This window comes from Psittacula echo, assembly GCF_963264785.1.
Source record: "Psittacula echo genome assembly, chromosome: 5".
NCBI lineage: Eukaryota > Metazoa > Chordata > Aves > Psittaciformes > Psittacidae > Psittacula > Psittacula echo.
Genome location: NC_137739.1, coordinates 55,778,988 through 55,803,814, shown reverse-complemented (window position 1 = coordinate 55,803,814; position 24,827 = coordinate 55,778,988). Strand labels below are relative to the sequence as shown.

The 24,827-nt window shown below is 41.6% G+C and overlaps 1 protein-coding gene across 3 annotated transcripts in view; it reads right to left on the bottom strand.

Annotated features, from left to right (window-relative positions):
• TSHR (thyroid stimulating hormone receptor) overlaps positions 1 to 14,093 on the bottom strand; it is a gene marked incomplete at its 5' end in the record, with an annotated part of 58,356 nt that extends 44,263 nt beyond the window's left edge. For all 3 annotated transcript variants that reach the window (XM_080619497.1, XM_080619498.1, XM_080619499.1), the window contains one exon: positions 13,924 to 14,093. In XM_080619497.1, coding sequence (XP_080475623.1) covers positions 13,924 to 14,093 — 170 coding nt within the window. The remainder of the gene's footprint in view (positions 1 to 13,923) is intronic.
• Between the last annotated feature and the right edge of the window lie 10,734 nt (positions 14,094 to 24,827).

Below are 24,827 nucleotides of genomic sequence, written 5' to 3'. Positions count from 1 at the left end.
TCCTTGTATTCTATTCTTGTATTCTAATCTTCTATTTTTCTGTGGAAATAGCGTAATTTTCTCTTCTGGCTTTGCCTCTTAGCCCTGGTATCTAAAAGGGAGTCCCATGGATGAAAGAGTATTTAGTGCCTAGATTTCTTTCTGACAACTACTAGCAAAAATAATACTTTCCCAAAACACTGGCCTACCTGGCAGTATGTACTGCATCTGCTGACCATCTTTCCAAACAGCCCCTTACCTTGCTCCAAATGCACTTGAGGAGCAAGTACTCCAAATATGATGGAGAAGAGCTGTATTTCTGAAATGAAGCCAAGAATCTATAAATAGCTGCCAGGAAAGATCAAATAGAATCATAAAATTTCAGAAAACAGCAATCAGAAGAGGTTCACTTCTTTCAGGGAAAGAGAGTAAGAACACAGTGTAATTGCTGGCTACTGTTGTTTCTAATCAGAGGACCGCTAAGTGCTTGTAATTGCTGCCAGCTGCTCAGCAGAGGTTAGAAAAGGCAAGCTGAATGTTAGGAATTATTTAGACAGAAATACAGGATAAAATAAAGACAATTGTTTTGCCACTAGTTGTGTATATATAGCACCTGCAAAAGAATGGTTAAAAGTACAGAAGGACTTGAATACAAAAAGTAACTACACAGCACCCACCAGCCTGTTTCTTCAGATCCTCCTTTTTGCCTTACTGGTGCATGATGTTTGCCTTTTTCAGACACCATCAACCTCTCTTGATCACCATGATCTTTCAATGATGATAGAGTGGCCTCACAATGACATTAAGTAGCTTCCACATCACTCTTAAATGCAACCCATCTGGACTCATAGATTTCTCTGTCCCCTACGCTTCTGCTGGTTTTGTCTGGGGTAGAGTTTATGTTCTTCATTGTAGCTAGTATAAGGCTACGTTTTAGGGTTGTGCTGGAAACAGTGTTGATAAAACAGGGGTGCTTTAAGCTGTATTACCCACCTGTCAGCAGGCTGGAGGTGCACAAGAAATTGGAAAGAGACACAGCTGTGACAGCTGACTCCAACTGACCAAAGGGATATTCCACATCATATGGCATCATGGTCAGCATATAAAGAAGGGGGAAGAAAAAGGAAGGTGGATGTGTTCAGAGTCATGGTGCTTTGGCTTCCCAAGTAACTGCTATGTGATGTAGCCCTGCTGTCCTGGAGATGGGTGAATACCTGCCTGCTGATGGTGAGTGCTGAATGAATTCCTTGTTTTGCTTTGTTTGTGGGCTTGGCTTTTGCTTTACCTATTAGCTGTCTTGATCTCAGCCCATGAGTTTTCTCACTTTTACTTTTCTGACTCTCTCTCCCATAGCACCAAGGGAAAGTGAGTGAGTAGCTGCGTGTGGCTTGGTTGCCAGCTGGGGTTAAACCATTATAGTCCTTTTTGGAGCATAACATGGGGCTTGAAGGTTTTGAGATAATGACAGATTTGATTGGAATGTGCTAGATCAAATTTATAGCTCTTATTGCTCTTTAGCTTTTAGTTGACAGGCTTCTCTGCTTGCCGTGAGCCTTGCTTGCCTTACTGTGTATTAGTCTATTGCTTGTTAGTAGCTGCTTTTGGCTTTTGCTGCTTGTACTGTTTATCATCTTACTCAGCAGTGCCTGAGAATGTTTTGATAACAGCAACGGGGATGCACCTGAGCTGGCAGATGGCCAGGCCGTCACTGCTGTTTCTATGCTGCTGTGCTTGGCAGGCTGGAATGCGAGTGTTCCAATTGAAGGGACTGTGACTTGTGGATGAGTTCAGGTGGGAGCAGAACACCCCACATCATCTATGGTTGTGAATAAGTCCACACCAAAGCAAGTACATACTGAAACAACTGTGGCTGTGGCTATGTCTGTGCCATAGCATGTATACCTCCATGCCGGAGAAGTACACCTCAAAGCATCAGTGGCTGTGCATGAGGTCATGCTGGAGCACCTTAAAATGAGTGGCTCTGGAGAAGCCCAAAACAGAGCAGGGACACTCTGGAGGGACTGCAGCTATGAGTAATTCATGTTGGATCAGCTATCTGCTCTTGGTCAACGTTCAGGACAAGATCTTGGGTGAAATGGAGCTTTCTTTATGACCCAGTACAATAAATTTTAAGTTTTATGCTCCTGGACACTCTAAAGAGTTAGTACACATACTTGTCCCCCAGGAACTAATGAAGTTAGCTGCTTTCAACTCAGACCCATCAGTCAGAAAGGAGGTGCCCACCAAAATAGTTGAAAAGACTTTATGTTAAAAAATGCAGTTTTCTCCTTAGCCATTTAATTAGGGAGTTTCCACAAATTGTAATATAAACTAGGAATATATGAAATATAATTTTCCTGCAGAACCTCTCTGAGTGGTTAAATTCCTCTCCCTTCCTCCACAAGGGCTGATGCAACTTGGGGAAAAAGAAAGTCTCTGTCACAACAATAAAGTGAAAAAAGGTTAAAAAAAATGAAAGTCTAGATCTTAACATAGCATTAGAAAAATAATTCAATTCCTTCAGTTACAAAGAAAAAATTATTCAAGGACTTCCTCAGAAGCTATTTTCATGGCGATGTTTTGTCATGCCTGAACATGACCACATGCATTTAACTGAGGATGGGACAGTTCCGATGGCAATTTTGAAATTTGTGTAGCCCAGAAGAAAAGGTTTGCTCCTGATATAATTCTGAACATGTGTATCTATACTGATTATGAAATTACAACTCTGAGCAACAGCATTACCTTTTTTTCTGGTGGCCAGGAACAAAAATTGGTGCCATAGATCCACAAGAGGAGAATCTTACCCTTTTCCACCAAAACGATGTCTTCTTTTTCTACTTAACCTTTCTTTCTTCTATTTGCATATGGTTACAGCATTTTTTCAAGGTTTTTTTATGTTGATTTTCTTGATTTCTCTATCGGTCTGACGTATGGATTAAAGAGTTGTTGCAGTACAGAGACCAGACTCCCAGACTGTGAAAGTGTTTCAGCAGGTCCTGTTTGCACTACAGACTACTTGAACCATGTCCTTTTAAAGAACTCTTTGTATGTTTACTTGGGAATAAGGAGGGAATTTGATTAAAATATCAGTAGCTGAGCAGGGACTGTAGAACAGCATGCTTTTAGTTACTAATTTTCTTTACATTTCAAATGTAAACGAAGAAATTTCCTGCTGTTCCATTTGAATAAAAAAGTGATATCTGGTTCTGTGAGACAAAGAATGTCTGAGCTCATACGTGACAGAAAGGAAATAGGATTTAAAAACCTCAAAGGTCTTTGTAAACAGTCAGAGATACTTTAAATTTAGAAAGATCTCTGAAACCAAACTTTTTTGTACATATGACAAACACTGAAAGTGCAAAGGGAAATGTAAAGAAACATTCATAGTAATACTGTTAAGTCCTTCACCAAAGGACTTTCAGAAATAAAACTACGCAGGAAGTTACTTCAAAACTGCTTGAATTTCTACTGAAAACACAAACGAACAGTAATTTTGGTTTCATATTTGTTTAGCTTAAATGTTTTTCATTATAAATGACAACAGTGGCAAAGCTCTACCTTAGGGAAAAAACCACAATCCTATTCCAGAAATGTGCATAAATTATTTATGTTATTATATGTTATTATATATTATATAGCTTTCTACTGTCTTACAGATGCCCATGTTTGTCTATATCTGTATGCAATCATACGTTACTTTTGCAGGCAAGAACCATCAACTTTCTGTCCCTAGACAATGCCCACAGTTATAGGATTTTGGTCCATATATTACAGTAATATAGAGAACAGATGAAATAATGTATGTAATTTGAGTGATTTCTCCTATTTGAGGAGTGTAAGGAATGAGCTGGAATTGACTTGTGGTGAAGACAATGCAAGTTAAGTACAGGTAACTATGAGAAGTGCAACTGTTATGCAAATGGATATTCAAATCCTCCTTTTTAACAGGGATTCAGAGCAGTACTAAAAATCCAGTGTCAGTCTTTCAAAGACTTCTTTCTCTGCCTGTCAGATTGTCTAAAATCCTCAGTGATGGATCAGGGAAACTAACAAATGCTGGTACAGAAACCTGGTCAGCATCTGTGACCTTTTTATTAACAGTAACAAAAGCAATACTGTACCAGCTGGTATTTCAGATCATACAGCACTTCAGGTTTAGAATATTAGATAAAATGACAAAGACGGCAAACATGGTACTGCAATACTGTGCTGAGGCTGATAATACACATGTAAATAGATCTACGTCTTGAGTCTGATCAAAGAGAACACATTCAGCAGTTTCTAAGGTAGTATGTGTGGTTTTACCATTACTTAGATCTTCCCTAAGAAATAGTTTTCACTGTTGTTTTCCAGCATGTATAAATGTCTATGTAAGGATTTTACATATTGAAACAAGTTAATTGCTGAGGTGAGTAGCTCGGGAGAGGACGCCTTCAACACCGGAGCGGGGGGGAAATCAGCGTCCAGGAGGCTCAACTCAGAGCGGCCAGAGCCACCGAGGGAGCCTCAGCTCCTCGACAGGACTTGCCCAGGAGCCGGCAGCTCAGCTGACGTGAGCAGCTGACTTACAGGGGGCGGAGCCAGGAGGAGGGGCACCAGCCCTGACTGGTTAAAAACCTGCCCCTGGGAGCGCAGCGAACAGGGCGGGTCGAGGCGGTTTGCGCGGGCAGGCGAGCGGGATGGTGAATACTCGCCCTATGACCAGGGCCCGGTCTGGGAGCTCTGCTCTGGCTGCCCCGGCGGTGGCCAGCGTAGGCACCCAGACAGAGCCGATGAGAGGGGAGGCTGCAGTGCAGAGCTCAGAGTGTAGAGAGTGCCTGCACTGGTCTCCTGAGGGAACGGTGCACAGTGGGCAGGGCTGCACCCGGTGCTCCCTGGTGGTCCCCTGGAGGTCCTCCTGCAGCAGGGGCTGAGCTGCGGGACGCTGTCAATAGGCTGAAAGATGTCAGGGAAGCTGCGAGGGAGCAGCACTGCTTGCTCCAGGCCCAAACTGTGCAGGGGCCTCAAGCGTCCACTGTAGTTCATGGAGGAAAGAAGGAGGCTGTTAACCCAGGAAGCTGGGAAATAGTAACAAAGAAAACCAGCAAAAAAAGGAGGAAGAGGACAATTAAAAGCATGGGGCTTCCTCCTAAACCTTTTGTCCCCACACAGAACCGCTTTGCTGTCCTTCAGGGGGCTGATGAGGAGACACACTTGCACCAGAAGCAACCAGCTGGTGCACTGCTAAAGAAGGTCAATACTGGTGCTGCCAGGAAAAAGTGACGAATGAAGTAGTAGGGGACTCTACTTTGAAAGGGACAGAAGCACTCATCTGTTGGCCTGACCCAATCTCGAGGGAGGTGTGCTGCCTACCAGGGGCACGGATCAGGGATGTTGCAGAGAGGATGCCTTGTCTAGTGAGTCCCACGGACTATTACCCACTTCTAGTGATCCATGTGGGTGCTAGTGATATAGATAGCAGTAGCCTGGAGAACACAGAGAAGAACTACAGAGCCCTGGGAGAGGTGGTTAGGGGCTCTGGAGCTCAGATTGTCTTTTCATCAATTCTCCAGGATACAGGGGAGGACCTTAGAAAGGCTAGGAGGATTGGCCAGCTTAATAAATGGTTAGAAGGGTGGTGCCATAGTCAGGGGTTTGGGTGTCTCGAACATGGGATTCAATTTAGTAGGCCAGGTCTCCTGGGGGCTGGTGGAGCTGATCTGGCAAAGAAGGGGAGCAGCAGTTTTGATAGGAGTCTTGCCAGACTGGTCAAGGATGCTTTAAATTAGATGTGTTGGGAGAGGAGAGCATCATTCCATCCCAACACACCCAGTCAGTTGCCAGCACCTATAATAAATGCGGGGTTGAAACTAAATGATCTTAGAGGTGCTTTCCAACCCTAACTATTCTATGATTCTAAGTTTATCTCCTCCCAACGGGGACACTTCAATATACAAGAGAATCTTTCTTAGGGGGAAAAAGCCAAAAAGTCTAGTTCATTTCCAAGATTGTGACAGTTTAGATAAATATATTCCACGTAAATTATTGGTTAAAATAGGAAGCAAATGAGAAGACTAAATGAATCAGAGAAAGAATTTAGGCTCTTTAATATACATTCATAAAAAAGAGGATGAACAGTAAGGTTACAATGCTTACTTATGCTAGGAAGTTATTAAGGTAGTAATGCTAAGAGTGGACTGTGAAGAATGTCAGAAGGCTCTTGTAGGACTGCATGGCTTGTAAAAAAAATGGTAAATGAAATTTGGTGTCAATAGCTGCAAATGGTCCATGGAGAAAACCATACATAAATACATATAATAAAAGTTACAGATTCTGAGTTCATCTTTTTCATTCAGGAGCAGATCTTGGCATTATGTTAGATCTTGACATTAGTTCCATGAAAACATGGATTTAGCTCTTAGGAACAGTCAAAAAAACCCCCAAACAAACCCAAAACAAACCCACAGAAAAAAAAAAAAAAAAGAGGGAAGGAGCTCTAATTAACCATACCGATAGGGAAGTTTTGTGATTTTATCATCCAGAATGTCAGACTAGATGTTCTCATGAGCCCTCTTGGCCTTAAAATCTATGTGTCTACCACTTATTAAGAAGGGAAAACAAATGAAGCAAATAAGCTTCAAGCACCCACTATTTTATTATAACATTTTACCATTATTGTTCATAGACAGTGAATTTTACTTAAATAGCTGTTAGAAACCAGAGGGGTTTTTTTAAAATAGCAATAGATTATAAGCCATTCACAACACAAATATTGTTTTTGCAATGTAATTAAGGTAACATTTTACTGAAATCTTATGAGAGCAGTTTCTAAAAGATGTGGTCAAGAAGCTGTGTATCAATCTTTGTGAAGCTAAAACAGTAAACTATAGGCGTTAGTCTCCTTGCAATGGATCTGTGTAATTCCTGGTTACTCTAAAAGCAATTAGGTTCACTCAAAGGGAAGTTTCTTGTATTTTTAGCTACCAATAATAGCTGGTGGCAGGTGATTGAGGAGAAATATCAGGATATAAAAATGTCATGTATTGATGGCAGCTCATTCATCAAGATCACAGCATATCTATGAACAGCTTACTACAACCCCCATATTAAAAGAAGTTTGAAACAGCCTAAACATGGAGCAGCCTACACCCAGACTGTTTGATGTCATAGTTCCAAGTAAAGGTCCTTTTATGAATTCCCTGTATTCTGAAAATTGAGTTTGTTACCACCTTTTTTTCCTCCTTCTTTAAACTTGCTGTCAATCCGTAAAACAGCTTTCTTTCCTATGTCTAACAGCTAATTTGTCTCAAGTCTTTCCTAAGGTACTTCCTGATAGTTTTTTGAAAATGAGACTTCAAAAATCAATTCAGATATTTCTGATTCCTTTGAAGAACTAACATATCTGTGAGGCAAGATTTCCCTTTATGAAAACCATAGAATCATTTAGATTGCAAAGGAACTTTAAGATGATCAATCATAAAACTAATACTGCCAAGTCCACCATTAAACTATGTTCCTAAGCACCATGGCTACACATCTTTTAAATACCCCCAGGGTATTCTGTCCAATGAGTGGAAATTTTAAGACATTATGCCTACAATAGAGACATACTATAAAATTCAGGTACTGTAAATAGTACCTGAATAGAATCATAGAATGGTTTAACTTGGAAAAGACCTTTAAGATCATTGAGTCCAATTATAAACCTGACATTGCCAAGTCCACCATTAAGCCATGTCAGTCATACATCTGCACCTTTAAATAGCTCCAGGGAGGGTGACTCCATTTCCTGAGCAGCCTGTTTCAATGCTTGACAATTCTTTCAGTGAAAAAAAAATTCCTAATATCCAATCTAAACCTTCCCTGGCACAATTTGAAGTCATTTCCTCTTGTCCTATCACTAGTTACTTGGGAGAAGAGACCAGTATCCCCCTCACTCCAACCCCCTTTCAGGTAGTTGTAGAGAGTGATAAGGTCTCCCTTGAGCATCCTTTTCTCTAGACTAAACAACCCCAGTTCTCTCAGCTGCTCCTCGTAGACTTATTCTCTATACCCTTCACCAGCTTTGTTGCCCTTCTCTTTACCCGCTCCAGCACCTCAGTGTCTCTCTTGTTGTGAGGGGTCCAGAACTGAACAGTTCCCTGAGGAACACCACTTGTGGCTGGCTACCAACTGGATTTAGCTCCGTTCACCATCACATTTTGGGTGCAGTTATCCAGCCAGTTCTTTACCCAGCAAAGAATACTCCATCCAAGTGTGCGAACAGTACACCCAACCCAACCAGATTGATTCCTTCATATTTTTCACAGTCTTCCAAAGAAGACAGACCTAGCACCATGTAGTTCCCAAGGTGTTCCCTGAAGTACTTTTTTTAAAGGAATTATGCTATACTTGTGACCTTTCATTCCGTTGTCATCATGGTTGTTTTAAGCGGTAAATTACACACATAATTACAGTGGCTAATGCAGTGATTTAATTTTTTAATTCGTTTTGAACTCTTAGAGAAGTATTATCTGGTTCAGGGTATTTAATTCTATTCAAGTTTTCAATTTGTTTTAAACAAGCTTCAGTTTGCTGGTTTTTCAGACTTACCCTCCTTTATGTTTTAAAGACTGTACTAAGTTTTTATAATATTACAAGTTTGTTTTGTACAAAATATTTTTCCACTGAATTACTTTAAGTTTCCAAAAATCTCCTCATTTATGCATGACTTCCATTTTCTGAAGGATGCCGTAATAGCTTCCTTCAGTTGTCTGTTTAACCATGTCAGTATTTTGCCTGTTCTTTCAGACTCTCGGTACTTCATCGTTAAAATAGGGATAATAATTATGTACTTATGTTGCAGGGTTATTTATGAAGATGTATTTATGAGGCTCCATACCTAATTCTGAAGTAATTAAGATTACAAAAAGATGATGATAGAATTACCTGAAGTCAGAATATCTCTGAATTTCAGACAATTCCTAAGACTAACATTTTGGAGAAAATATTTTAAATCAGTTTAATTTATATTCAATCTAAAGTAAAGACAATCTCCGTCAGCTCTACTTGTACGTTCTGTGAACTCAAAATGCTCTAAACTTCTCATTAAGCATATAAAACGGGTATGCCAGTGAAGCCGTCATTACAGGTAAAACAGTTCAGTCCATACATATTTTGTTCTCCAGTTCAAAAAAAGTATTTGTGAATATACAATGTATCATTGCTATGATATTTTAAATATCATTTTGTAAATGTGTAACATATGTTATACAATTTCCATATCTCTTTTACCAAAACCTGACAACAACATGGAGGACTAAACAATCCAGCTGATTCACTACACCTTGTTATCCTGGTATTCACACATGCTCATCCTTAATAACAGCAAATATGACGTATGTCAGGATTCCTTGCTCCTGAAGGGTGAGCTACCTTGCATCTGTCAGAAAGCAAATACCCTAGAGAGGATGCAGAATTGTAGCTTAATACCTCACGTAAAGCGCATATTCTTAAAGACTGTGCTATTTTTGTCTCTATTTATCTGCCAGTTCCACTGCCCTCCTCTACTCCCTCTTGTCCAGTTTCAACCAAATTTGATTGTGGCAATGTGAAAATAGCATCTGGGTGCAGGATAGAAACCTCATTAGCATCCTTTCTGAGAAGAAATGAAAAAAAAAAAGGCAAAAAGCCAAAATTCGGCACTCACAGCTCTGATCTCAGGAGATGCTGCCTTCTGTACAATATTAAATATATTGGGTTTAGGCAGCAGATGAGAGTGCTTTGAGTAATATGTATGGGGGGGAACACAGGAAACTAATGCTGGCTTGCTGTAGAAGGTATCGGGAGGAGATGAGAATATTGTCTGACATAAAACTGACCTGAAAATGTTGTGTCTGCAGCTGCTGATGGGAGGACAATGTGGCATTTTCAACAGCAACAAAAATGAGTTATTGCATCATCTAATAAACTTGTGGAACTCATTGCCAAAGGATATTATGGATGTTGAAATGAGCTCAAGAGGCAACTAAATAAGGCACAAACACAGAACCGTCAAGACACAGAACAGCAATCCTTTGAGGGCTACTACAATGACAAAACCACACCTAGTTTAGAAACTTCCTGTAGGTAAAAATAATTGAAAGTGAAACTGAAATGAAGAGTACCACATATGACCTCTATATGTAAATACCTAAGGGAAATTATGAGAAGGGAAATCCTGGAGACAGGGTACTGCATTAAACGAGTTCCCTTGGGCTGATTTGCTATGCCTGTTACTAAGTGGTCTAAGACTTAAACAAGGGTATTAAGGATATTGGGGATGGGCAGGGAAGCTGACGTTATTTTAGTAAGCATTTGCAGGTGATGCGGAGCACAAATATGAAAGAAGCAAAATTTTATTGGTTTTATTGTCAAAGGAAAAATAATTAAAAGCAACTAGTAATAGATTCATAAAATGAAAAGCATTGGGAAATGTGTTGAGCTGATGCTAGGCTAGTGATATCATCTGAATATTTCATCACAATGATTCAAGCATTATTATGTAATTATATCTTTGGAAAAAAATTCAGTAGGGTTTTGGTGTAAGTAATTCTTCACAGCCATTAACCCCCAACTTCCTACTCGATCTGCTTGAAGGATCTCCCTTGGCATATTCCACCAAACATGGAGGAGATTACAGCACCAACTGTTGCTCTGCTGCAGCACTTTGCTGGTGAAAGAGGAAAGCATTGCCAGCCCAGAGGCAGGGACAGGAATCCCCTCAGTACCTGCGTGTAGTGCCACTGCCACAGCATGAACGAGGAGTGGAGTCAGGGATAGGCAGAGGCAGAAGCAAAGGAGGGCCAGCTAAAATGGTGACAGATCAGGCCAGGGTGTCAGCTGTGCAGAAAGAGGCATGAAAAATATTATAAATGCGACAAAAATATTGATGCCTAATTTAATTTTTTTTAATACTGTATTTCCCTACCAGTTAGAACTGCTTTCTTACCATATTATTGTATGAGTACATAATCCTTAACTCCAGGCAACAAGACAAGATTTGCCTGTAATTCCTAAAACCTTTTTCTTTGTACTTATTTTGTTTACGTCACAGAAAAGGAAAAAAAAAATAAAACATTTTACTGTACTGAAGAAAATAAGCATCTCCAGGAACAATATCTGTGCACTCAGGCATTCTGGATAAGTACCTTCATGAACTATATTTGGACAAATACATTGAAAGCTATTTAAAGCAAGTACACTTTTCTGGACAAAGTTCATGAATTTTAATACTAAAAGAGTTTGGAAATAAGTATTTTTTGCAATTCCTTATAAGTATGGCTTGTTAAAAAAAGGGCTTACACCACTCTCTTAAAGTAGGGTAGGGAAATGTGAACACTCCTGACTGAATAATCAGAATGAAACTTTAATTGGAGTTTCAAGATCCTGTGCACTGAAAAGAGCTCATAATCTTGAAAAGGTGGCAAAGTGTTCCTAGACTCATCAGTCTTTTAGCTTTACAAGACCTACAAAACTGAATAGCCACATAAGAAAGTTTTGAAATCGGCAGTCTTGAGGTTCATGCATAACCACCAAGAAGCAAAGTTACTTTACATAAAGTAACAAAAGTTCCTGGATTTGGGGAAAATTGTAGAGGGTTTCAAGACATATTGTGCAGATATTCACAGCTACATAATTAATTTCAAAGAAGCGTTCATTATTCTTCAGGTTAAGAGAAACTTCAATTATTTTGGAGACTTTTGTCTTTAACTCAGAACCATTGCCAGTTGTAAGGCAGAAGGACGCAAAACATGATGTAAACAGAGGCACACACCTTACAATCTGTCAGGATAACTGCCTTATTTTATCCTCCATGAGCAACTAAGTCAACCTGAAGCATCTGAAAGCACTCTGAACAAAAACCAGATACAAGTAATTGTTATGACTCTCATGTAACATATGGAGGGAAAGAAAGGTTATTTGCCAAGCGCAAGGAACTACAGAATTAGGTCCAGTCAACCAGGCTTCAGCAATTCAAATAATAACACAATGAAAAAGATGCACACCTTACCCAGAGAGAAAAGTTCAAACTGAAGTAAAAAATTAAAAAAGCCTTTTCTTTTTCCCTTTGCTGCTGCTTTTTTTTTTTTTTTTTTGTATTACAAGCTGTGTTTTCCTTGTTTCCTTAGTCAATTTTTCTGTTTGTTTTCAGATCAGACAGACTATAACAGTGCATGTTCTACCTTTTCTACCACACAGTATAAAATCATAATTGTCATTATTTGGAATTTTTTCTTGTCTTACAATGACTGTGGTAGGGAACACACTTCTTGACAAGTTTGCAGTGGTCACCTCAGTTGGTACAGATGATTAAAATATACCCAAAGTAAATAGAAAAATATTTCTCAGCTGGTTTTGTTAATTACTTTTTCAATGGAAATAAGATTTTCACTGGGTGTTTTTGACTTTAAAAAAGTGTCTTATAATCCTAGAGCCCCATCACAACAGGTATTTAAAAAACTAGAACTCCAGTAGCGAAACTGCTTTATTTGTGAAGCTGTATCTAGAGAGGTACTGATCAGCCATCATACCAGCAGTTTTCAATGAAAGTATCCAGTTCTATTATGTGATCTTGTTGTTTGTATTAACTATTTTAAATGCCTATACAAACTATAAATTGACACTGCTTTATTTTCTAGCTTTTCATGATAGATTTCAAAGACTGCACTACGTTACATACCGTAACATTTCAAACTAAACAAACTCAATGTACAGAAGTATAGTAACAAACAAAACCCATATAATTTAAAATCTTATCAACTGAAATACTGCAGTTTAGTAATAGAAAAGAAATTAAAGGCATGCATAAATAATGGAAATAGCATAATTTTTTCTCTCTCTTTTTAGATAAGTGATCAATTTGCTAAGCCTTTACTTTCAGGTGTTAAAAAATCTGAGAATTCCATTCAAATAAGTTCAAATAACTTAACGGTTCATATTTTCAAGTATGAAAACCCTGAGAATCATTATCAAGAGATAAACCAATCAACCTGTTACCGTTTTATCTTGCACTTAAATCAACTGAGTTTGAGTTTGTTTATTTTATTAGAAAGTAATCTACTTATTTTCTAAGTAAGATTCTAAGTACCTTCTCTTGAAGACTAGAAACATTTTGTGCTCTGTGAGAAAAAGTAAAAGCCAGGAGTGAATTAGCTGCATAGTTATAGCTGACTGGTGACATTTCGGTTTCCCTAAAATATTTATCTGATACGTCTGTATGGGGCTGACATACAACACAGGATGTATCTTCTGGACTGGCAGTGTGAACCCAGACAAGATACTCTTCAATGCCTGTAATGGTACTAAACACTTAGGTTTGAACTGCTCTGCACTTCAGCAAGCTCCAAATTTGCTGCTTTATCCCATACTCCACTCTTTTGTTTATCTGAAGTACTTTGTCTCCTAGACAGTATATTGGGATTCTTAGTTCCCATGGATTCTTTTTGTCAGGCTTTGGCAAAGAAACTGGAAGTGCAGAGAAACTTTCGTGGAACTGTTTGAAGTGGCACATCCAATTCCTTTTTTTTTTTTTTTTTTTTTTTTTTTAAGTACAGAACTGTCTTTGATCTCTCCTTCTTTTCCCTCACCCGCTAGGAACACACCACACAGAATCCAGCCTTCTGCTCAGTTCGCCCACAAAGGGCCCAGTGACAAATTTCCCCACATCCTACTCAGAACTTTTAAAGCCCAGCGGATGATCACCTCTTCCTATCTCTATAAGGTCTGAGAGTCACTTTTGCTACGTCTCCCTGACACACATGGAGCCTACACATTGCTGTTCCTACTATGCTGTACCACCCAGGTAAATGACAGCACTTTCCCCTTCACACACACTATCCCTCCAGCAACTAACAGGGCAGATGCTCAGAGCATCTCCTGCTTGCAAAATACGAATACCCACAACTGCCTAGTATTTTCTGTAAACCATCCTAATATACTCACAGAGTCTGGGTATCTTCTGGAAGGCTGGGAATGAAGTGGATGTCCCTGCAGGTGATTTTATAGTCATCCCAGTCGGAACACTCGCAGAAGGCTGAAGGACACCTCTCTGTGCTGTGGCTGGACAGCACCACCACCAGCAGCAACTGGAAGGCTACCGGGAGGCTCAGCATCTTCTGCCGCCCGCTCCCGCTCTGCCCCTCGATCCTCCGAGGGGAAGGGAGGAGACACCAGGGCTGCAGGGGCAGAGCACGCTGCCCCGCCGGGAAAAGCCGTTCGGGAAAGGCGGCACCTTTGCTGAACGACACCGCCTCCTCCCTCAGCGGGGACAGGAAAGGTCTCCCCAGACCCTGCGCGCCCTCTCCTTCGGGAACGCTCCGTCTCCTATCCCTGGCTCCCGCGCCCACCCCGCCGGCCATCCCTCCCTCCTTCCCTCGCTGCCGCTCCCCGCTCCTCGGCACCCCTCCCTCGGGGCCCCCCGGGCCTGGACCCCGACAGCGCCCTGAGCCCGGCGCCCGAAGAGGCAGCGCCGAGCCCGGCCGAACCGCCAGGGAACCGCCACCGGGCCGGAGGGTCCCAGACCCCGCGGGGAGCCGGGGCCACCTGCCGAGGACAGCCGGGACTGCACGGAACTAGCAGGCTCCCGACCCTGCCCAGGCCACCCAAGCCCAGCCGGAGCGGGCGGCGGGAGCTGCCAGGTAGGGAGCTGGGCACCGGCTGAGTGCTGCAGCGGAACGAGCCGGCCGAGCCGTTTTCAAACGCGGCAGAACAACGTTAGCCGAACACACGAAGCATCTTTGCAGAACGGAGGAGGGCAGGGGGCTGTGTAAGCCCAGTACTAAACTCACTTGTAAAAGCAGTGAAGTTAAAACAGATTTTCACACCGAATAAAAACTCACTAATTGCAAAGTGGATATTAAATGTAAAGCAGATAAAAGAAACCACTGAAAATTCAAAAGAGTAAGTTTGAAAACTGTGTGATAGAAGAGAGCAAAATGAAGAGAGTAACATTTTCTACGTTATCATAAAAGATAAAATAGTTTCACCAAAGAAAAAATGGAGAAAAAAAATATCTAACCTTGAGAGCAAAAAGGTCACTTGAATAATTGTCACTTGAAGTAGCAAACTACTCTGGTCACTGCTATGGACACAGGTTTACAATAGACATGGCACAGAAGTTCCCACAGTGAAGCATTTCTGTGCCTGACATACATACTAAAACCTGCAAAAATCTGGCTAATACTCAATTCTGGGTTTCTTCATAAACAGAAGATACTCTTGCTAAAACCAAATATTTAAAAGTAGTGAGAGGGAAAAGAAGGTATACTATTGTTTAATTCATTGAAGCCATAAAGAAAGTTCTTTGCCTCAATTCCTTTATTTTTTTTTTTTTTTCAACTAAATGGTGTTTTCTCCTTCCTGCAAATTTTGTGCATGTGTAGGAATACAACAAGAAAAATTTCAATAACATGTCAACAAAAATGTTTGTTACCTTAGGCAGGAGAAACTTGAGAAAGTAACATGGTAAAAAGTTAGACCACAACCTTCTTGGATAAGTAGTTCCCCTCCAGCTAGATCAGAATTATTCAAAAGCTATAAGTACTGATCAAAATCTGATATGATTTTGATATAGCTCTTTAAAATTGTCTTTTCATTAGCATGTGTTTCCTAAATATAATTAATGCCCTTAATATGTCTTTTTAAGGTGAGCAAATAATACTATGTCCATAAAAAAAATACAATATAAATCCGGATCTTGCAGACATATGTTAGTGCTTAGATCTTGTGTAAGTGAGGAATCCCATCAGATAAATTTATTCTGTTGAGAATAGGGGTATCTTTACGGGTGTCCTGATGAGGAGACAAGCTGAAGCATTGCGTGGAATTCCCTTGGGAATTTTGGCAGTCCTGTGTCCCCCATCATCATGTCCTTTTGGCACACTGCTCATTTCTGTAACTCACCCTACTGCCCCCAAAGCCACCACCCACCACCACTTTTTGGTGTCCACACCGATCTGACTAAATAAAAATAAAACCATATCATGATGGATCATGACCATCAAACCAGATCATGAACATTAGCTGGCAGTGTGCGCTCGCAGCCCAGAAAGCCAACCGTATCCTGGGCTGCATCAAAAGGAATGTGACCAGCAGGTTGAAGGAGGTGATCCTGCCCCTCTACTCTGCTCTCGTGAGACCTCACTTGGAGTATTGTGTGCAGTTGTGGTGTCCTCAACATACAAAGGACATGGAACTGTTGGAACAAGTCCAGAGGAGGGCCACGAGGACAATCAGGGGATTGGAGCACCTCCTGTATGGAGACAGGCTGAGAAAGTTGGGGCTGTTCAGCCTGGAGAAGAGAAGGCTGCGTGGAGACCTCATAGCAGCCTTCCAGTATCTGAAGGGGGCCTACAGGGATGCTGGGGATGGACTATTCATCAGGGACTGTAGTGACAGGACAAGGGGTAACAGGTTCAAACTTAGACAGGGGAAGTTTAGATTGGATCTAAGGAAGAAATTCTTTACTGAGAGGGTGGTGAGGCACTGGGATGGATTGCCCAGGGAGGTTGTGAATGCTCCATCCTTGGTGGTGCTCAAGACCAGGTTGGATGGCCTTGGATGGCATGGTTTAGTGTGAGGTGTCCCTGCCCATGGCAGGGGGGTTGGAACTAGATGATCTTAAGGTCCTTTCCAACCTTAACTATTCTATGATTCTATGATCACCGAATTTCAAGGCTGTTGAAGAGGAGAGCTGTACACTCCACTGAAGCACAGGCAAGGTAAAACCTGTGACTCAGTGTTGTCAAGTCATAGTGCTCTGTAACTGTTCACCACTTTGGTCAGTGCTCAGGAAGACTCCGTACTGTGTAAATCAGACCAAGTTGCTAGAGGCCGCTACCAATGTGTTCAGGCTTGCCATCTCTCAGTCATGGGATCATGTTCTTTCCCAGCCAAGGGTTAAGTGACAGATTTCATGAAGAAGAAAGCCAAAAGCTAGTACACGTTCTGAGCATGGAAGAACCATGGAGTAATCAGCCACTTAACGGACTTCACCTAGTATGCTACATGTTACAAAATTCAAACAGTGCTACAGCTGCCTACAGGGTTTCCCCAGGATATCAAAATGCCCTGCTTGTTTTCTTGTTCTTACTGCCAAAGTATCCAGCCTGTCCTGGGGACACTGTATGCTGTATTAGCAATAGGACATCAAATTCTCAGTTCCTTTTGGCTTTGACAAGGAAATATTTTGGTTGACACAGGCTCACACCTTACAAAGCCATCTAGCAAAACAAATGTATCACCAAAGGAATCTCTGTCTTCTTATGGTCCAAGTCTTTTAGCTGTCATGAGTCTATTCAACACCTGATTCCCAAGCAGCAGGTACAAATCATAGTTGTTTCATCCAGCAAACATTGCCTAACACTGTCCAGAGACACTTCATCAACTTTGAGCAGCAGCATTAAAATCCTCTTCCAGCTAAATCTGTTTTCTCACAACCAATCTTGATGACCTAATACAACTTGGAGCACAACAGAGAAGTCCTTACATCTCATGACATGGCCTGATTAGAGGGACTGTGCTAGGGATGTATATCCCCTCTTTAATGACAGTACTACTGGGGTGTTTTGTTATACCACCTTGTGTGTACTCTTTTACATCCCCTCTCTCCCCCACTTTTATTCTGATTTCACTGTTACCTTTTATGTATCACTGTGTGGACTAAGCACAGGAAAATAATTTTATTGGTGGGCAGATAAGTAGTTCCAAGATTTAAGTAATTTCAGTGGGTTTTCATAAATCAAATCACACTCATTCATTTGGTGTACTAAAGGTATCCTTACGCTACTTAACTTTACTGGATAAAGACTACCTTGCAATAGCTACTCCATAGTAATTGTGTTTCAGGCTCTGAAACTAGAGGAAGGGTAATTTGTTTCATTGCTCTTTCACTGAGGGCTAAGTATTTTGAGTTACATTTTATTTAGTAGGAAAAAGAGCATGCATATAGATATTGGCATTACAAGCTTTAGCATGGCAACTGCCCTGTGGCAGCAGTGGTATTCCAGAAAGTGTTACTGGAAGAAATAAGTATCTATCTTCCCACTATTTCTAAGGGATCAAAAAAGGTTACTATAAAAGGCTGCAGAATGCAGAAATGGCAAAGCTGATGCTGAAGTTGTAGATGTTCCGAGCAGATGTCAAAATAAATAAGAACCGTGTAATATATGGTTTCTGGGCTTGAACACTGAATGAGAGAAGCAAGAGACTCCTCTCGTTCAAGGCCTGATAGCCTTGAAGAAAACAGGACAGAGTATGTGACTTCAGCCTGGGAAGAGTTCCAGGACTGGGTGCACTGCCTTCTGGGCTTCTAGAGCCAGGAATGTCAACAGTAGCAATTTGGGGAGAAAGAGGACTATTGCTACCACATAATGTTTCCACAGGGACTGGGTTTGCTCTGACAAGTTATGATCTGAGCAAGATGACAGTGTTTACATTGCAGTTTCTAGCATGTTTAAGGAATCTGCTGGCTAGAAGTCTGCAATTACAGTTTAGCTGTTACAGTCTGTCAGGGCTTTGCCCTGGCCAACCTGGCCACCATGGGCTTTTCTGGGTAGACTCTGGACCTACATGGAAGGCATCATTGTCTCTGGTCTTCTCTCCAGTCTTGTCTCCTTGATAGAACTTGGACCTACATTGTAGTCTTGTCTCCAGGTGTCTCTTGCTCCTTCTGTATGGACCCTGGACCTGATTTCATTCCTTGCCTTGCTGGGACTGTCAATATCACCAACCCAATCCTGATGAGATGCTGCACGACTGTATCCTGTTGGCAAAGTCACTGTGCTGTGGCCACATTTGGCTCCCAGCTTGCTGTTCCTCCTAGAGCAGCTTGTCAGGGCTGAAGGCACTGAAAGGCCTGACTGGCCCTTCCTGACCTCCTCTAGGACCTCTGCCCAGCCTGCCCAAAGACCAGGACTCCATGTCAGCCCCCAAGGCTATCCGTCCTTGCCCCAGCACTGCCATATTGAGGCTGGTCTCCAGCTCCCCACAGTCCTGCCCTGCCTGGCCATGTGGCCTGATTAAGCCAGGTCTCACACTCATCTTGGCATAGCCTCAGCTCATCCCAGTCCCCAGGGAGGTGCACAGTGCCTAGGTTTGGTGTTGCCCCTGACCCCCTGGGCTGCCCAGCTCCTGGCTGGGCTAGCAGGATGGAATGGGCTGCCAGGTTCTGCTGTGGCTCCAGGGGGATCCCATGTGGCCCCTGGTGCCTGGCCCTGAGGGAGCTGCTAGCCTTGCGGTGCCATGCTCTGGCTTCTCCTAGACAGCTTCTGGTCCTTCTTTTCAACATCTTCCTGAACAGGTTGGCAGATGGTGGAATGAAAAGTATGTTTGTAAAGCTACAGATAACCGCAGGCTAGGGAGGTCTGTGAACTCTAGAATTTAAATTCGGAAGAGAAAACCACAAGTAGCTACATGCATTAAGACACACCCTGCACAGCAGAAAAATTGGAATACTGTGCAATTACTTAACTTTACATTGCATTTATAGAGTTGTCTGGAATACTTTATCTGTCAAGAAAGAAACAGACAAACAGGATTATTCACAGGATAGTATGGAAAACAGGAGGTTTAGAAACATGACCTGTATTGAAGGAATGATAGAACACAGTTGCTTACCTTAGTCAAGACTGGAGGCATTTCAGGCTGTAAAAATGAACAATAATCAGTAGTTCTGACCACATAAATTCTGAAGTGTGATAGCATCTAGCAGCTTAGTGTGACTGGCAACTTTTCACCCCATGTGGAATGTTAATAAATGTTCCTTTTTTATATACTAAAAAATATTAATGTATTAAAAGTATCATTAACATGTATATACACATTTATAAATATAATCCTAAGAACAGACATTCAAAATCCTGTATGCCCTGAGGACAGAGAAATGAAACAGTTTTAATCAATGAATATGGCTTATGCTTGGATCTTAATAAGCAAACAGGAAAGAAAAATCAGTAGTAAATCTGCAGTATGCTGCAGATTTATTTTCCCCTGGTGCTTCTTCAAAAACCCTGCATGTTCCCATTAATTTAAACATGGCAAAAATTGACAAGTATATTTTTCCACTGTTACACTCCCTCTAGTGACCGCCACAGTTGCTCATCTAGTATCTATCTCAAGCACTGCAAGGCTCAGAATTCCATTGTTTTGGAAATGATTTAAAAAAAATAACATTATTCTTATCTGCCAGATTTACTGCGGTATTTCAGGTATCTGCACTGCTTATATGGTTTATACACAAATCAGATAAACCGCAACAGGTTCTAACAAAGAAGGAATTAGTTTCTAATTAGTGTTCCACATAAACTCCTCAAGGGACTACTAGATATCAACAGTTAAATCTTGTAACATCTGTATGAGGAAGTGTTCAAACTGGGAAAATAATTCAATAAAGAGTAGAATAAAGACATAGTTTGGTTATTTTTTTCCTGATTAATTAAGTTTAGCCATTCCAGACACTTGTAAGATATGCCAGTTCCTACCTGTTTCTGGTAGGAATAATAATTCTGGTCTGTTAGGAAAAAATCTACATTAGACATACTACTTTGACACACCACCACTCATCAGGCCAAGTGTTTGAATAGCGACATGAAAGAATGTTATTCTAGGGTCTTGAAGATTCATGTCTATGTAACCAATTTATCTTCAACTTCAAGAGCAGGTAGTTATGGAGTTTTATGGGTATGGAACCTTAAGGAACTCTTGTGCTTCTCCTTTTGCTTTATTTCATGAAAAAGCAATGAAAAAGCTATTAAAATTGAAATAGTTGGCTGAAAACTAAATAAGACGTACTGCTGTGTGAAGCCTTGTAAAGTCTGAGGTTGTAATTTCTAAGAGAGCTCAGAGAGAACACTAACATGAAACTATCCTTTGAACTTGCAATAGTTAAGAACTATGAAAGCTTCTTCCAGGCAGGTGTGTTTGTGACAAGAAAGGATTACAGAATCACAGAACGCTTGAGATTGACCCCTGGAGGTCAACTGGCCACTGCTCAAGCAGGGTCACCTAAATTCTGTTGCCTAGGACTGTGTCCAGATTGCTTTTCTCTGTTCCCAAGGGCGGAGATTCCACAATCTCTTTGTGCAACACGTGCCAGCGTTTGGTCATCCTCACAATTAAAAAGTGTTTCCTTATGGTCAGACAGAAGTTCCTGTTCAGTTTATGGCCATTGCCTCTTGTCCGGTCACTGGACACCACCTTTTTTGTACCTTCAGGTATTCATATACATTGATGAGATCCTCCAAGCCTTCTTTTTTCCAGGCTAGAGGGCCCCAGCTGCATTAACTTTTCCACATGGTAGAGATGCGTCAGTCCTTTAATCATCTTAGTTTCCCTCAGCATGTTAGTAGCTCCCTCAGCATGTATGGGTGCATCCCATCAGGGCCCATGGAGTTGTATGTTCAGTTTATTTAAGTACTCTAAACAGATCCTCTTCCATCAAGGGAGTTCTTCCTTTCTTCAGATTTCCCTCAGGTTTTCTTGCTCCAGTAGAAAACTACAGAGAGGGTTAGATCACAGAAAGTAACAAAGTTTATGTACTCTTTCTAAACAGCATCTCCTGCTGTCACTGTTGAACACAGTGTAATGTGTAGAGTTTGTTCATCAAAAGTTTTAAAGGAGGCTATTGTTTGTTACATTTTGGGAAGCTCTCTGTGACTGTCACTTTGTGTAGAAACATGTTTTGTAGCTGTTGTATTTCTGCATTATGACTTCTGTATTGGGAGGGAGAAGTCAGTTGTGTTACTGCAGGGGATTGTGAGAAGGAAAAAGGGGGGGGTTGAGTAGTTTGAGGTAGTGTCTTGTTACAGCATATGGGGGATGGAGGTTGCTATGACAACTGAGCTGGGGGCGGGAGCTCCTTGAAACTTCCAGCAGACTTCTCGAAACTTCTGGGAGCTTCGCGAGGCTTCTGGAAACATCTCAAAGTTTCTCCACGGTGAGACCCCAGCGGTGGGGAGAACCAGTGGAAAGGAGCCACGTCAGGATGTCCGGGTGGGGGGGACCACAGGATTGGCTGAAGTCCCGAGCCGAAAAGGTATAAGGGACAGCCTCCAAAAGGACCCGGTGTGCGTTTATGAGGGGGGTGGGACGGAGCCTCCCGGCGCACCCAGCGCTGTTTTTTATCTGCTATCGCTTGCTCAAATTAATAAATTTATATTTTAAAACGAGATTGGCTCACTCGTCAATAACAAATTGGTGCGGTGACTCGGATGGAGAAATTCTGACGGGATTCACATCCCAGGAGGGGGCGCCCCACTCCTAGGAGTGGCCTCCTGTTTGTGATTCAGTCCTTTCTCCACCGACGAACCTAAATTCGGTAGCAGATAAAAGGTAAAGCCGGCAAACCCCTTAATCTTTGTGCACGAAGCCCGAACGAAGAGGACAGACACGAGGACACGTGAGTATATTGCGAAACTGGGATCCGTTCGGTTGGGGTTGGGAATCCTGGTGTGTGCATGAGTGAGATGTCCAGGTACGGACGAAGCGAGTGCGGACCTCTTAGTAGTGCGGTTCCCATCTCCCGCGAGGGACTGGGCCACGAGGAGAGGGCATATGAAAGACTGAGTGAAACAAGCCACACCGGAAGATGGGACAGAAAAAAAAGAGCAAGGTTTCTGGTCCCATGGGAGGTTCTAAGGAGAGGTTAGAGTACCTTAGATATCTCCAGATAGTCCTTTAGGTTTAATGATTAAGCACTGGAATGATTCTCTCTCCAGGAAAGGGAGGGATAGGGCAAAAAAAAAAAAGATAATTATTGTATGGAAGTATGGGGAGGTAAACAGAGCCGATCACCTATGTTGGCCAGTATATGGGTCTTTTGAAAGTCGGGTATGTCGGGCCCTGAATATATGTCAATTTGAAAGAGCTTTTTGATTTGGAAGAAAAGGAATATGCCCAATTGTGGATAGGATCAGAGACTAGGGTCAATCTATATCCTTTAAAAGAAAAAGGGGGATGAAAAAAGACTAGGGCAGAGAAAAAGGTTCCTATGTCGCCCCCACCGTATATACGTCCCCCTCCTCTACCTCAGCCTCTGCCTCCACCGGAGAATCCCTCTAATGTGCCAAGTGCTCCGAGGTACCCGGAGGCACCCCCTGATACCCTTGAGACCAAGAGGCTGGTCACACTAAGTAAACGTGAGAAACAGACCCACCTAAGAACTCTGTGGGGCTGTGAATATATATGCTCATTACAGCTTTCCATAGCAGACAAGCATCCTAACAGGGAATGCATGGGCTTTTTGTTTTGTGTTTCGTTTTTTGTCTCTTGTTTTCTTATTTAAAAAAAAAAAAAAACCAGCCTGAACTGTAGTAGAAAGCGTTTGGTAGCCCTGAAACATGCTGATTGTAACCTGCTGTGTTCATTTGCTTCTATTTAATAGCCTGTGACAAGCAAGTCTGGAGATACAGCCTGACTGTGGTGGTCTTTAAAATCTAAGAACTGCTTAAGCAGAGTGGACTTGTACCATTGTGTTTTTAGCCTATGTGGGCTTAAAAGAAAATGTTGAATCTCAGCCTTTAATGTCAGGATGTGTCAGTTTTCTGCTTTTTGAGGCATAGTCATACTTTCTGCAGTTGAATTCATGCCTTTATATTCCAGCTTGGTTTTGCTGATGTCTTTTTTGGCTCTGCCTTCACACACAGTGCCTGCAAGAAGTACTTAGGAATATACAATGTATACTAAGTGGTCTTTACAGGTTTTCCAGGCAGCTGCTAGAATACTGCCTGCTGCTGACTGTCACAACTGTCAGCAGCAACTTGTCTTCCTTTTCTTGCCTTTCATTGTCCAGGTACTGTACTCCCTTTATGGTACATTGCTGTCAACAGGTGCAAGATCAAATATGGAGGCATGTGCTAGCATTTAATTTCTAGCACAGAGGAGGATGTTCTGCACAAGACATAAATATCTATAGATATATCTGCATCTGTATCTCTAGATATAATTGTATGGCACTTGCAGTTTTATGCAGGCTGCATAAGCAAACCCATCTCTTACGCTTGAGGGCGAAGGTTCATCCAACTTGTGTCATTTTAACAATTGTGAATGTAGGAAGCGTATAGCTGATGAGAAAATGTGGAAGGAGGGCTGAAGAGGTCAGGGCTCTATTTGCTGGGGACCCAAGAGACTAAAGAGCCCTTGATAAAATGTAAAGTGGGTCCCTGGCAACAAGAAATTGAGTTCCTTATGGACTCAGGGGCGCAAAGATCAACTGTTCAAAGACTTCCTTGCGGCTATAAAAGAAATTTTAAGAAATTGTGCAAGTTATAGAGGCGAAAGGGGAACCCTTTGGGGTACCTGTAATTAAGAGACACAATATTTGAAACAGGTTCTAAAATTGGGGTAGAGTCGCTGCTGCTTGTACCTGAGGCAGACTATAATCTTTTGGGAAGAGATCTAATGATAGGATTAGGAATTAGTTTAGAAATTCAAGATGAGGAACTACAAGTAAAATTATGTTCCCTTTGATTAGTGGACCAAGAAAAGATAAATTCGGAAGTATGGTATAATCCTGACACAATAGGAAAATTGGACATCGAACCCTTTTCAATAACAATTAGAGACCCAGATAAACCTGTCAGGATCAAACAACACCCTCTCTCAGAAGAGGGCTGGTGGGGATTTAAACCTGAAATAGATCGTTTACTTAAAAAGGGACTGTTGGAACCCTGTATTATCCCCTTTTAATAACTCCATTATTACCTGTAAAAATGGCAGATGGAAAATACAGGTTGGTCCACGACCTGAGAGAAATAAATAAAAGAACTGTTTCTAGGTTCCCTGTAGTAGCAAATCCATACACAATCCTGAGCAAAATAAATCCCAAAGATTGTTGGTATAGAGTAATAAAT